Genomic DNA, 13831 nt, shown 5'->3' on the forward strand with positions numbered 1-13831 from the left:
CGGTTTGCTCTAGATTTTGGGGTATCCCCACCAATTTTTCCCGCCTGTCAGCTCATTGAATGGCCTTGCGGCGTCGCTCAATAAATGATATTCCTGAATTACCGCCGCTCTATAATAGCTGGCCAGTGCAGATGTATAGGCGGATCAATACGCGATCGACGCCAAGGCTCGGCCTGGCGACAATCATGGAACACAACAATGACGTCACTTGTCAATGACCGCTGGTATTTATGGGGCCTGCATTTTACACTCCTATCCATTTCGCATCCTCCCAGCCTTCCATGTTCTCAATACATCTCTTGGTCTCTTTCCTGAAACTTTGAACACAAATTATCCACCAGCCCGTACGTTTCCTGCTGTCTGTCTCTGCATGAAATTCACGATATCAGTAACTTTACAGGCTTTCACACCTTGGGTGCAGACATGATCCGTTTCGACAGCATCCCATTCGAAATCCAGCAGGCCCTGTGCACTCCAATGCACCGGATCCTGACGCCCACCCCACTACTCAAAGATCCCTCAAAGATCACCGGTTCGCTATACTTGGGCTCTCTAACCGCCGTGTGCGAGAAAGACCTCCTTCGAGAGCACCACATCACCCATCTCGTTCAAGTTCTAGACGTACCCTGGCTCCCAGTCTCAGAGAAGGACGGTTTCAACTGCTATCGCATCGATATCCTAGACCAGGCTTCCTCAGACCTCAGGCCCCACCTCGAAGACGCGTGCAATTATATTGACAAAGCCCTCCGGGGCGGGAAGAACGTTCTCGTTCATTGTCAGCAGGTTCGTCCAAGAGCATACATTGTAGTGCAACGGGTTTTCACATGTGTAATGACAGGGTATATCTCGGAGCGCGTCGATTGTTATTGCGTTTCTGATTCGCAATCGGGGAATGTCATATGAAAGTGCTTATTCGCTGGTGAGACATGAGCGGCCGTGTATCAAGCCAAATCCGGGATTCGTTCAGGCCCTGAAGGAATGGGAAGGGCTTTGGCGTCGTCCTCCTCCTGGTCGACGATTTACTTCATGATGACGGTTGGAGAGCGGCGGCATTGACCGCACTAGGACTTGATGTCAGTCCTTTCACCAATGCTCGACACCTGGTGAAAGATACTCAGGACCGTTGCCTATACAAGATGCATTCGTATGTAGCATTACCAACTTTTCAGGTCTATCTGAAAATGGACACGCCAGGACGGCGCGCATAGTTTCCCAATCTCTTGTCTTATGCATTCTAGCACTGCAGATACCTCCAATGCATGTATATCATCTCTGTCTCATTACTTTGACCTAGTCACTTGACGTCAACTGTAGATGCACACTGAGCTCCATCGTCGGCTCACGGTGCAATATCCGACCATCAATGTTCATCTTATTCTCTGAAATGGTCTCATGCATAAATCCGCCTCTCTTCCTCCGATATCTTTCTGTACTAGAAGCGGAACGTCACACCACCCTCAAACATGTCCCTCTTGAAATGGAGCTATGGGCTTGGAGCGATTGATGCCTCTGCGACGGAACAGTGGAGCAAAAGACAGTCACTCCTTACTGACACCTGTCACCAGATTATGCCATGGCAACATCGTTTAGTGAGAAAAGTGTTGGGCTCGTTCGTCAGTCTCCGCGCGCAGATGAATCCACACGAATATAATTCCAACTTTCGTGTTAATCCGATACATGTATGTAACAATTTCAATAAATTTGAGAAAAAGTAACCAAGTAAGAAGCGACACTAAGCATCCTATGTACTATGCGGTGTTCGAAGATTAAAAGAGGGGTATCTACTGAACAACTTGGATCCTTAGAGGCTCAAAGAGTCCAAAATACTATCCAAACTGAGGGACTCCAAGAGGCTAGTAACACTGGCACCGAAAAACATCTCGAGTTATTGTCATGAAAAGATAAACTCCGGGCGAACGTATCTCATGCTTTAACAAGCCTCGCTTCCTCCGATATCTTTTTGTACCATAGATGCAGAACGTTATACCACCTTCAAACCTGTCCCCCTTGACATAGAATTATGGACTTGGAGCGATTGGTGCCTCTGTGACGGAACAGTGGGGCACAGACGGTCACTCCTTACCAAACTCTGTCCTTATCTTGACACCCGTCACCAGATTATGCCATGGCAACATCGTTTAGTGAGAAAAGTATTGGACTCGTTCGTCAGTCTCCGCGCGCAGATGAAATGAATCCACACGAATATATTTCCAACTTTCGCGTTAATGCGACGGGTGTGTATGTATGGACAAAATGTAATGAAGTAAGAAGCGACACTTAATATCCTATGTACTACGCGGTGTTCAAAGATTAAAAGAGGGGTATCTACCCTTAGAGGTTCAGGGAGCCCAGGATGCTACCCAAACCGAGGGGCTCCAAGAGGCTAGTAACACTGGTGCTGAAAAGAATCTTGAGTTATTGTTCTGATACGATAACGTCCGGGCGAACGTACAGGCTAGAGATGCCAGGGACTGTGGTATCCGCTTCACTGATAACCTGGCTCAAGGAGGTATCGACGCTCGAGAGGAGTCCTCCAAGTGAAGGGACATCATCAGCGACGCTGAGGAGGCCGCTGAAGGTTTGGGTCATGTCCTAAAAATGATTCCTTGAGGATCATCAATATAATAAAAGTGTACAAGGCTTACAGTGGCAGTCTCAGTGACAGGACTAGAAACCTCATCTTCCGTTCCTCCCAGTACCGTCAGGCCGGAAAGTGAAGACGTGGCGTCATCGAGAGCAGAGACGACGTCCTGAATCAGAGGGGTGACAGTATCGTCGCTGGCGGTAGCAGAAGAGACGAGGGTATCTGCAATTTGAGAGATAAACACAAATATTTAACAAGGTAGAAATAAAATGACGGACCAATCTCAGGCAAGACAGCGCTCAAAGCGGATTGGAGCGTCGTGAGGACATCAGAGATAGACGATTCCTGTCGTTTGGCGGGGAAAGGCACGGACGCAACCAGTGTGGAGAAGAGAGCGACGAAGAAAAAGATAGTCAGGCGCGAAGCAACCATTGTCGGTGAGAAAGCGAGTGTGAGTTAAATTTAAAATCCTGTGGGAGTGAGGATGGGAAGAGACGCAGCGAAGAAAGGCTTTCTTATACTCCAAAGAGGATTCCAGGCTGTGTGTATCAAGGGTCGGAAGAAAGTCTTCTAATTGTCACTGAATCGTTCCGTCCGGCAAGGTCAATATCACAGAAAGATTTAGAGCAAAGCACCAAATATTCTGCTGAGGATCCGCAAATACAAATAGCCTTAATTATTCTCATGATACAGTGGAGCCGATGGGATTCTGATCAAGGGCACATCGCGAAAACATGAAGATTTCAGGATCATTGAAGCTTCTAGCGTCGAACTTGAAAGCGACGACTGCTCTTCAAGACGGCCCGGAATAGATGCTTCTGATGAACAGCCTACGTAGCAACGCCAAAAATTGTCATAATCCATCGGCTCACGAGGAAGACAAAGGTGAGTCGCACTACGGATCGCTGAGAGTTTCGAATAATAGGACCTACAATCGAAATTGATGAAAGACGGAATAAAATAATGATATAGGAAATGACAATGGAAATGCGTATGGTTAAGTACACGTAGCGTCACGAGCCATTCATGAACCGATCCCACCTTCTCTTACACGAACTTCCATCATAGTCTGCAAAGAACATCAAACCTGAAATTAATTAACAGCGGAACTATTGACATACCGAAACTATGTTTCTGATCACATGAGCACCGGCCTTTGACCCATATATCCTCGGAAAGAGGACAGTGGCTCCAGTCATCATGCTGGTATCCGATCTCTTCGAAAAAATGTATCTGATCCTTTCGGAGGAAAAGCGAAACCGCGATGCTGTGGATAGGCGCGTCGCCCCAGCGCTGTTACATAATACTAAGTTCTGAGGCAACGAAGAAGTGGGAAAGAGCACACTTCGTAATAGAACCCGCCGATCTTATCCAAATGTTCGAAAAAGTCAGTGTAAGCAGGCCCACGCCAAAAATCCATGTCAGCTATCTCGAAATTACTCCAAACTTGAATAGTTTAGTAAGCGATACGGGAGAGGAAATAGTTGGACTGACAATGGCAAGTGTTATATGTCTTGCCACGGTTTCCTGAGAGAAAACCCATAGAGTTGTCTTCTGCGATGTGTTCAGGGTGTTGAGAGATGAAGTCTGCAATAGTTTAACACAATTAAGGGAAAATGAAACCACAGAAAGAGCAACAGACCTGTGACGTGCCCCCATAGTGACCGAATGGAGGCAGCGATCTCATATACGGTAATAGTAAAGCCGTATACTTTATTGTTCTCCTCCATGAATAAGAAGGGATCATTCAAGATATTGCAGTGGAATTGAACATTCGGCCTAAGCAAATAAGACGAGAATTTCGATATAAAGGGAGTACGCACTCGATACGCCAGTACCAGCGGTATTTTTGCATTAGAGGATGTTTGAAGAAGAACTGATCCGTAGATCAGACGGGGTGTCAAAATGAAGAATGAAAGAGACGTACTCCCGAGTTGAATCGACACATATTTCGATAACTAGACGAAGGTGAGATCAGAAACCTGGCGAAATAGAACGAACCTACGATACACTATCTGCAGCACCTGTAAGCTAGTGAAACACTCGGTAGATTGCGGGTGCGCACCTCCATATTTCACTTTCGCTGCTACCAAAGATTTCCTTGCCTCCGTCGCCTTGTTCTCGTCTATCCAATCTGGCTGGTTCCAATGGTCGCTCGGTATAACACCAAATGCTGCATTGAATCCTGTCAGTACAGACATTCGTCTGGCCAAAACCAGTTAGATGAGAAGCAAACCAGGCAAGCTGGGTTTTACCTTTTGAACTCGCTCGAAAATTCAACATCGTTCAAAAAGACATACGGATACCCATGGCGCGTATTGAACCGGTCTTCGATTGCACGAATAGCTCGCATGGCACCGTCAAGGTCAGAGTTCCTTGCAAGCATTACGAATGTCGCGTTGGCCAGCCGTGGCCCGGACGACTGCGATTCTGGGCTTGGATTTGGCCGTGGAGTGTAGGAGCTGGACGTCGACTCGTCATCATAGTAGGGAAAGTCGTCGTCGCCACCTCGAAATTTCGAGGCGATATTCGAGAAAGCGGTAGCTTGGCGATACTCATCGTGGATGAAAGAGAGGGTGTAGTGCACGCCTACCTTGGGAACATCAGCGACCAGCTTACAGAAGACATTGAAGGAGCATACAAGGACCGCTAGGATAAGGATAGCGTATCGAGCCAGGCGGGACATTATCTTGACCAGTGGTGGTGGTGGTCGAAGGGAAAGAGACAGTCAGAAGGCGTCCGCAGTCGCATCTGTGTCAGCATGCTCTTAGCTTCTTACCATGATCGCGACTTTCCACAAAAGCTTTACTAGCCAAGACGTCTCTGTCAAGAATTACCGATATGGTAGAGATAGGAATATTGTCATCAAAGCGATAGACTAGGTTTATCGCCTCAATGCGCCTGAAAGCTCAGTGCTGCATGCGTAACATTGGCAAGGTCGCTCTTCTCCAAGCGCTGTATTTCTCGATCAAAGACGAGGAATCTGTGTGATCTTGTTTCGTGATTGTTTAGGGCCTAATGGTTATCTTCATTACGCAGGGCTGTAATCTGTTGTCTTTCGTAACAGTGGCGGCACTGATCTCAATTCTCCATCGTCCACGTGCAACAAGCAACGCCTAGCAATGGACCGGGGAAGGTTCGTTCTACGTTGACAGAAACATGGAAATCCGGCAGCTTCTACGACAAAATCAAGGAGAATGTAGTTCTCGGTCTGCATATGTTCGTGATACTGGATATACAGGTCAAGAGGTAGTGAGTGTTTTCACTTTGTAATATTCTCATCTAAATCTTTGCATCAGCGACTTCGGAAAATCAACGAAGCCCACGCTGTACACTAGGTCAAGATGACAAGCTGTCTCTCAACTCAGAGATCGAGTCTCTAGAGCGGGACTTACAGTCACACTTTCTCTCGCTTAATGACTTCATCACCTCGAGGTTGAGTATGCTCAAGATTTTGCTATTGATCTCGAGTACGATCTATGGCGTTTTGGATTTATGGGCAGCAGCTTCTCAGCGGAGTCAACACTACAGAACATCCTTTGCCATGGGTAGGGTATACGACGTCGAGGTCGAATGTGAATTATATCACCATATGATGAATGAAGCGTCAGAAGTGAGTTCTAAGTACGATTCTGTCGGCATTCTGTACAGTTACGTTTTAGCTTTCAGATTGCACACGAGAAAAAAAACTACCTTGTATGTATAGCTACAGGGGAGCTAGTGACTTTAAATCATCGGAATGACCTCTCGCACATACTGCTTTATACCAATCTAAGAACAGGTTTTCAAGCATTTCCCGCTTTGAATGGGTTAAGTGGCCATAGTCAACAATGCGCAAGAAACTGCTCTATAGGTGCGGCGAAAAGGCAGTATTAGGCTGCACGCCCCGAAAGATGTCCTACATGATTGTGCAATAGTATGCAAGTTCGTCCGAGTCCTCCACTCATTCCAGGCCTACATTGCCACACAAGCGTCGATTATCCCACACTGGGCATATACGTGAGCCTTCCCAGTCTAATAACCCCACGACTTTGCTTGGATTGTCAGCCGAGACAACAATATTCGCCAATTGAAAGTCATCGTGAAACAAAACGTAAGGATTGTCGGGGGGGTCTAGAATGTCATCTTGCAAACCACTGATACCCTCAGCCAACAGAGAAAGCCAATTCTGGGCATCCTCGAGCGATGTGTCCTCCAAGCCGCCACAATATTTTCCGACCTCCCTCTGCTTCTGCCAGTCTTGAGGACGCTCTTGTACGAATTTCAATTCTGCATATACATTTGCCAGCATGTAGTCCTTCGTGGACTTGAAAGGTCCACAGTCAGGGCCAAGTAGGGACGGACGCGTGCATGAATGGCTGAGTGGACCGACAGTTCCTGCTTCATCAAGAAGAGACCCGATAAAAGGAAACTCCAGTTTCAGCAGCTCAGCTTGAAATCCAAACAATTGACGGGCGACTTTCTCGCGGCTCTCGCGCTGTAAATTATACCAGACTTCCCCTAGGGAAGAGCCGACAATCTACAAGGGGTGTATATAAAAGCATTCAGTAAGATAATAGATGCAGCTAGCCTACCCTGTCTGTGAGCATGAAACGCGTCCCAACAGCATTGGTCGCGTCAAATTCGGCTAGATGGACATGTGGAACAGAAGTATGGGCTTTGACGGATTGCATAGTGGCCACCTGTGGATATATCAATATAATAAGCAGACATGGTACTTGAAGGACACACCTCAGACTTCGTACGGTATGCTAGGATTTCGTTGGGCTCGCCGCCATCTTGTCCGGAACGGCTGCCACTCAGGCGAGCAATAAGTTCTTGTCCGTCCTCAAACGATAGAACAAATACCTTGGAAAATATCATCGATTTCTGTATCTACTCTGTTATATATTTCATAATATGGATGTACTCACTGTATTGTGTCGCCTTGTGCGATGGCTTCGTAACCAGTGCACTGGACACCTCGATGTTCTGATGCTCTTTGCTGAAGGGCGTCGAAGTTGAATTTAGAAATAGACGCATGGTAAAGATCAAGAATGTTCATTGCCGAGAAAATCCATGACCACTTCAACTTGAAAAGCTCGTCGCACCATCACTGCTGGGACCGGTACATTTTCTCAGCAGAAAAATAAGACCTGAAAATGTTGCGACATTTCATTCAATTTTACAATAGTAAAAATGAGTTCAGTAAAATGAGTTGATAAATGAGATCATTTCCATATTCTTTTCGGTAAAGGAAAACAGCAGGGAAAATTGAATTGAAAAAGGCATCCCTCACTGCCAGAACAAAGGAAACTACTCTTCATTTTCAGAAAAGAGTTTGTTTTTGGCATATAAAAAGAGTGCCAAAAATAGCAAGTTTTCATCATGTTTTCCTTATCCCGTTTTTGCAGCATATAAAGGTAATTGAAAGTCACAACATTTTCAGAATGTCTGTGCTGAAAAGGAACTGGCCCCAGCAGTGCATGTACTTTTTTTCCAATTTTTTTTTCTATTTCCGATAACGATCATGTGGTACCTCCTTCTTGATCCTGGACACCAACCAATAACCATGTCACTGTATCATACACATGCATTAACTGTTGAATAAGGGAGTAGATTACCAAGTGACAGGAAACCCTTGAAGGCAAATGCACAAGGGTGTCCCACGCTACATACAGCTTTTATACTACTTTAGAGAGACATACTAGAATCTTCAAGCAAAGAAAAGAAAATTGGCTGAGTAATGCACATCACAATGGTTACCAATCCCGATGGTGAGTCTGGCGAGTGTGGCGCTTGCGATGATCGGCACCAAAAATAGCACATTAACTGTGGATTAGTCACTTCCTTCATCTGAGCTACAACTACAAAATCTCAAATCCATACGTAACTCAACGACGTTTCACAAATTCTACGCGGGTTACGGCCGTTGTTCGACTCTGACGCTGGCATTGATGATAGAAGTTTCGGGACTCTTCTTGGTCTTTCGCCGTGTCTGTACCCATCGGAATGCGGCATCTATTAATTACTGGGGTCTGTTTTGGTATCCACCTCTTTTCATCAGACCATCTCTGTGTTATGTCTTCTGAGTCTCCCTCGACAATCGTGCTCGGAGACTCTTAAACGGAAGAATCCAGGTATAAAAAGCTGATTTTGACGTCCATAGAAAGGCCGATGATAATGCTCAAACCTGTTCATTTCCAGTAAATTCGAGGGTTATCAGATATCAGAATCACAGTTGCAAGGAGACTCTTTCTTCTTACACTGATGCTCTCGGTCAACTCACATGCAGGGTATCTACTAATAGAAATCTTGTTTTTCCAATTCAGTTTTGCAATACCACAGAACTGGATACCACAGGAATTGATATAGCATGTGTTCCGGATCCGGAAGAGTTTCTTATAACAACTTGCGTATCTGATGGATCAAGCTTACAAGGTCAACGCTGAATTCTTCCTTTAACGTGCCATCAAATGTTCAAATTTTTTCACCGCTCACTATCCGGCGTTGATGAAACCCCACCATCTGTTCCCTCAGCTTGTGGCCATGTTCCGTGATAGCCAGCGGTGCTCCTTGGGGCGAATACTAGTTTCTAAACCTCTCACACCAATCTTACACTGATTGCGATCTACAGCTTGAAACACGGCGAGCTCGTCACCTGTCGGTGCGCGTCATCGCTTTGGACATGATCTTATTTCTTCTCACAGTTTATCTACGAGGTATGATAGCCGTTTGCACACAGGTTGACAGTCTGCGATGAGACAAGAAGTATCGGATTTTGTCATTAATCGAGGATTTGAGACTTGCAAAGTGTCGAAGCCACTCCAGGATCCCCAAATAGCTTTAACCGCCATAAATTCGAGGGACACCCATAAACTCCTGAATCCCGAGTCCGCAATGCCTTGCTTATGCGGAAGTTCAAAGATTTCCCTCCACTCACAAAAGAAGCGCGTTACTGTCAAGCTGTATGCAAACGGCGGGTGTAATTTTACGTGGCTAAACTTACAATCATCATCAACCTGGGCGGGAAGCTCTTCCGACGTCGAGGATTGAAATGGAATGATGGGTCAATGCGGTGACCACATTGAGCATCGCTAACATTGGTTGGTTTACTCAGCTCCGTTTTTTTGGTATGATGAAACCTGGGTATTCGAGCGCCTTTCAGATTTCTCACGGTGACTGTCGAAAATATATGTACAGGCTCTTTCTTTTCAGAACCGTGAAAACGACGCCATATACAACATGCAGCCCGTCCCCGCAGATTATCCCATAGAAAGGCTGTAAGTTATAAAATTGAAATTGAGTGGTATGAATTGAATCATATCATTTCAGGTCTGGACCTTTGGTTCGTCAAGTTTTGTGTCTAATCTATTCAGAACCTAACACAGCAATCCAGATCGTTGCCTGTCTCTTGCACTGGGGACTCTTCGGGACTCTTTCTGTGCAGCTGTGTGCGTCGCTCTGAGCCATTCTAGCAGATTGTTTCTAATGCATTCTCGTTAGATTTGTATTATCTGGCATTTCCGAAAGACAGAAAATTTATAAAATATCTCGTCTATGGCATCTACATTGCCGAGTTCGTTCAGACGATGCTCGTCACCCGCGACGCCTTTGCAGAGTTCGGGTACGGCTTCGGTGACATTAATGCCCTGACTGGAATGTATTTTAATTGGCTAACTGTCCCCATCATGAGCGCTGCTGGTGCGTGTAGAACATGGTCTGCTCTTTTTCTGTTACTCATCGTGAGTACAGTTGCTTGTGTCGGGCAGGTCTTCTATGCATATCGAATTTTCATATTGTCGAAGTCACGAACTGTCCCCATATTCGTCATCTGTGTTCGTTGCCGTGATCTTTCTCTGTTCCGGTCTAGCTCATCTATTTACAGGTGTCCTTGACCAGTTCTGTAGCAGCTATAATCACGGGCGTCTACTGTTTCCAAGCAGGCAACATCACTGAACCCAATAACCGGAGGATGTCCATCGCTGTCGGAGTATGTAATCGTCTAGGCGTCCCGAGTTCATTGTGCTGACTCATGCATAGATTTGGTGCGGAGCCTCCGCTCTGTGTGATATCGTCATCGCCATCTGTATGACTTACTATGTGAGCTTCTCCCTTCTTTCGGTTATCTTTCATTGGTGTTGATGCTGTTGAGCAGCTTATACGCAGCAGTACTAGTTTTCCCCAGACCCGAATTCTGATCACAAAACTAATTCGTCTTACCATTGAAACGGGATCTGTGACGGGTATTTGCTCCCTACTATCCACCGTTGTCACAAGATTAACCCTGCCTACGTTTAGCTGTTGTTGCTCTGGTCAACCTTATCCTCTTTTTTGCCTTCCCTCATCAGGCTTTCTATGGGACACCAGCCCTTATCATGCCCAAGTTGTATGCTAATACCGTCTATATGATGCTGAATTCACGAATCCGAATTATGGGTGGACGTGATACCTATACGTCTTCTACCGATATGAGCATTACGTCAACTATGATGGAGGATATCACCTTCATTTCGACACAGGGCACACTGCGAACGGACGAGGTGCAAAGACGACTGTAGGTGGTGGCAATATTCAACGATGGTTGTGAAATGGGTCGGATGAATGTCAGTCCGCAATGATTCCTGCGCTTTATTGGAGCTGATTTCCCCCCTTCAAAGACAAACCACAGGAGGGAATCAGGGGCTATGTCGTGTAATGTTAGATTACATTCTCTGAGCCAACAAAGTGTACGAGATCCTGTCCCGGTTTATTTATCTCGCCTTGTTATAATAAAGCGGTGCTCTTGTTTGAGAAGCAAAGCTTCGATAACGCGTCAAGATGGAATCAGGGTAGGGTCGGACGGAAAGAGAATATCATGGGCAATATCGACGCGTCTGCAGTCGAATTTGCAGCACAGGTCGCTTGGAAAAAGTTAGAGATTTTCGTAGATTGGAAGGGTACCTTTAGGCCGGGCTCGGAGATTGCCGAAGTTGATCTTTCCTTCCTACCATGTTCTACATCATCGGTCTTGGGCTCTGCGATGAAAAAGATGTCACCGTTCGCGGACTCGAAGTAATTATTCAGTGTGTCTTAACTGGCCCATTTCTTACTGTTTTCCAGGCCATTAAAAGCTCTTCACGCGTATACTTGGAAGCTTATACCAGCATCTTGATGGTACAAAAAGACAGACTGGTATGATAGCCATTCACTACCATGTTCCTTGAGCCGACGTATGCAAGGAAGCATTCTACGACAAACCACTGATACTCGCCGACCGGGACATGGTGGAAACGGAGAGCGATGAAATACTAGCCAATGCAGACAGGGAAGACGTATCCCTGTTGGTTGTTGGGGATCCGTTTGGGTGGGTGGCACGCTTTTTTCTTTCGTAGCAAATTCACAACAGATGTTGCAGGGCAACAACGCATACCGACATCATCCTTCGTGCTCGCGGCCTGGGCATCCCTACCCGTGTGATCCACAATGCATCGATAATGAACGCAGTGGGCGCATGCGGCCTCCAGCTCTACAACTTTGGCCAGACTGTCTCCCTCGTCTTCCTCACAGAGACATGGAAACCCGACAGTTTCTATGACAGAATCAAGGAGAACGCAGATCTCGGACTGCACACGCTCGTGTTGCTGGATATAAAGGTCAAGGAGCAAAGTGAGGAGAATCTGGCTCGGTGAGGGACTTTTCCTCTCCCACACTCATATCTTAATACTGTATCAGCGGTCGGAAGATCTACGAACCACCTCGATACATGTCGATACGACAAGCTGTTTCTCAACTTATAGAGATCGAGTCTGTAAGGCAGACGGGTACGTTATCTCCTGATACGACACTCGCAGTTGCACTTTCTCGCGTTGGCGGTGGAAGCGACAATCAGAAGATCGTCGCTGGTACCCTGACCGACTTGGTAAACCATCGAGAAGATGCGTTTGGAGATCCTCTGCATAGTCTCGTCATTGTCGGCAAACGACTTCACCACCTGGAGGTGGAGTATGCCCAGGACTTTGCTGTTGATACCGAGAGATGGAGAACGACGGCGAAGCAGGTCTACGGATGCGCACTGGATCCATGAGGAGCAGATTTATAGCTGCATACGTTTTAGCATATGGTGTTGAAGCTAACCGCTCGCATCTTCGCCCTTGACCTACTATCTATTACTTGAAAGGGCTATCACATGGGAGTAATGTCTGTCTATCTCTTTCAGAGGTGTTCTTCCACAACAGAATGCGCTTATGCCGTTAGATGATATTGGAACAACCATGGTTTCGCGCCACTGACGTGTACCGTATTTCTATAACCACGACACAACCTTCAAGCTTATTAGATGTTCAAGACACTACGGCCAGCAGTAAGACCCCTAATTTCGTGATGGAAACCTCCCCCCTGTCCTTGCCGCAACAGCGGTCACTACTGCGTCTCTGTCGTCGTGCTTCTCACATTCCGTCGACAAACTGTGACGTGATAACACTTGTAAGCCAGATTCGGGCCAGTCAGTGGAGCACTGTGTGGAAGAGCCGAGCTGAAGACCGTGAGGAGCTGTTTATCATTAACCTTGTGCCAGAAACCCACTCGGACATGATTTGGCGGGAGTTTTACACGTACGAGGTGGTCCTCAAGGGAAGTCCTGTTGTTCCCAGGTTTCATGGGATGTTCCAAAGACCCATTGGCGATTGGTTTGCTTTCTGCCTTGAGGATGTTGGGGACAATCTAGAGAAAATATATGGCCTAGGTTGGTCCGAGGTAAAGAGGTCCATGCCCAGGGTGCAATGGTGAGTGATTTGTCTTCAAATATCATTCCTTGACTGGCACCTTCAGGCGAAAATTTCTAGAGTCGGTGAAACAATTACACCCCTTGGGCATCATGCGTGGTGATCTTGAGCCACGGAACGTGGCACAAATAGCTCAGGGCTTTAAATTCTTCGATTTTGGACGGTCGGAGCTGCACCACTGTCAGCGTGATTAGTGTGACGCGCCGCAAAATTTGCTGAATATAGAGCTATCATCCAATATTGTTATTTTATCGCTATATTAGTGGATGGCATAAACAGGGTCCTGCTAATTTGCGGAGAAATCTGCAGCGGACTGTATGCGTTGGCGAACATGCCATGATTCGGGGAACTTTTCATTGGACTTTTAAATGATTGTATATACCGCACTAGTTGTGACTTGCAAAGGAACAGTCTCAATTTGAACATCACTGTCACTGAAAACATCTTCATCGACTTCCTTTTCATCTTGTATATCCTCTAGTGGCGGAAGCATGAAGAGGTCAGG

General features: G+C 46.3%; 9 protein-coding genes across 9 annotated transcripts; 6 read left to right on the forward strand and 3 right to left on the reverse strand.

Annotated features, from left to right (window-relative positions):
- Window positions 1-298: 298 nt before the first annotated feature.
- Window positions 299-1247, forward strand: BT62DRAFT_615963 (phosphatases II). The gene is made up of 3 exons (XM_043181615.1): window positions 299-344; window positions 390-783; window positions 839-1247. Exons 2-3 carry the CDS (start codon window positions 424-426, stop codon window positions 1028-1030), a joined length of 552 nt encoding a protein of 183 aa, XP_043043430.1. The 5' UTR covers window positions 299-344; window positions 390-423; the 3' UTR covers window positions 1031-1247.
- Window positions 1248-2185: 938 nt separating this feature from the next.
- Window positions 2186-3221, reverse strand: BT62DRAFT_991984 (uncharacterized protein). The gene is made up of 4 exons (XM_043190312.1): window positions 2863-3221; window positions 2646-2806; window positions 2453-2592; window positions 2186-2398 (listed from the first exon to the last, which is right to left on the reverse strand). The coding sequence occupies exons 1-4, from the start codon at window positions 3014-3016 to the stop codon at window positions 2332-2334; spliced, it is 522 nt and encodes a 173-aa protein (XP_043043431.1). The 5' UTR covers window positions 3017-3221; the 3' UTR covers window positions 2186-2331.
- Window positions 3222-3489: 268 nt separating this feature from the next.
- BT62DRAFT_991985 (glycosyltransferase family 15 protein) lies at window positions 3490-5721 on the reverse strand. The gene is made up of 11 exons (XM_043190313.1): window positions 5226-5721; window positions 4840-5177; window positions 4650-4789; window positions 4590-4608; window positions 4512-4542; window positions 4408-4460; window positions 4227-4363; window positions 4079-4171; window positions 3930-4030; window positions 3706-3877; window positions 3490-3653 (listed from the first exon to the last, which is right to left on the reverse strand). Exons 1-11 carry the CDS (start codon window positions 5268-5270, stop codon window positions 3598-3600), a joined length of 1185 nt encoding a protein of 394 aa, XP_043043432.1. The 5' UTR covers window positions 5271-5721; the 3' UTR covers window positions 3490-3597.
- BT62DRAFT_1002261 (uncharacterized protein) lies at window positions 5480-5922 on the forward strand (the record flags this gene model as incomplete). The annotated part of the gene is made up of 4 exons (XM_043176832.1): window positions 5480-5569; window positions 5597-5627; window positions 5695-5825; window positions 5884-5922. The coding sequence occupies 4 exons, from the start codon at window positions 5480-5482 to the stop codon at window positions 5920-5922; spliced, it is 291 nt and encodes a 96-aa protein (XP_043043433.1).
- On the forward strand, window positions 5675-6494 carry BT62DRAFT_616082 (uncharacterized protein). Its single transcript, XM_043181616.1, has 3 exons — window positions 5675-5833; window positions 5884-6197; window positions 6254-6494. Exons 2-3 carry the CDS (start codon window positions 6027-6029, stop codon window positions 6458-6460), a joined length of 378 nt encoding a protein of 125 aa, XP_043043434.1. The 5' UTR covers window positions 5675-5833; window positions 5884-6026; the 3' UTR covers window positions 6461-6494.
- Window positions 6371-7628, reverse strand: BT62DRAFT_991986 (uncharacterized protein; the record flags this gene model as incomplete). The annotated part of the gene is made up of 5 exons (XM_043190314.1): window positions 6371-7103; window positions 7159-7266; window positions 7316-7401; window positions 7433-7464; window positions 7498-7628. The coding sequence occupies 5 exons, from the start codon at window positions 7626-7628 to the stop codon at window positions 6528-6530; spliced, it is 933 nt and encodes a 310-aa protein (XP_043043435.1). The 3' UTR covers window positions 6371-6527.
- Window positions 7629-9808: 2180 nt separating this feature from the next.
- On the forward strand, window positions 9809-11124 carry BT62DRAFT_928706 (uncharacterized protein; the record flags this gene model as incomplete). The annotated part of the gene is made up of 9 exons (XM_043185564.1): window positions 9809-9846; window positions 9922-9925; window positions 9963-10017; window positions 10070-10267; window positions 10319-10401; window positions 10452-10556; window positions 10607-10666; window positions 10722-10809; window positions 10865-11124. The coding sequence occupies 9 exons, from the start codon at window positions 9809-9811 to the stop codon at window positions 11122-11124; spliced, it is 891 nt and encodes a 296-aa protein (XP_043043436.1).
- Window positions 11125-11534: 410 nt separating this feature from the next.
- BT62DRAFT_944542 (Diphthine synthase) lies at window positions 11535-12634 on the forward strand. The gene is made up of 5 exons (XM_043187917.1): window positions 11535-11617; window positions 11666-11737; window positions 11785-11909; window positions 11961-12230; window positions 12278-12634. Exons 1-5 carry the CDS (start codon window positions 11555-11557, stop codon window positions 12627-12629), a joined length of 882 nt encoding a protein of 293 aa, XP_043043437.1. The 5' UTR covers window positions 11535-11554; the 3' UTR covers window positions 12630-12634.
- A 165-nt stretch (window positions 12635-12799) lies between these two features.
- On the forward strand, window positions 12800-13520 carry BT62DRAFT_1002265 (uncharacterized protein; the record flags this gene model as incomplete). The annotated part of the gene is made up of 2 exons (XM_043176833.1): window positions 12800-13326; window positions 13373-13520. 2 exons carry the CDS (start codon window positions 12800-12802, stop codon window positions 13518-13520), a joined length of 675 nt encoding a protein of 224 aa, XP_043043438.1.
- Between the last annotated feature and the right edge of the window lie 311 nt (window positions 13521-13831).

Source organism: Guyanagaster necrorhizus, assembly GCF_019112545.1.
Source record: "Guyanagaster necrorhizus MCA 3950 unplaced genomic scaffold BT62scaffold_5, whole genome shotgun sequence".
Lineage (NCBI taxonomy): Eukaryota > Fungi > Basidiomycota > Agaricomycetes > Agaricales > Physalacriaceae > Guyanagaster > Guyanagaster necrorhizus.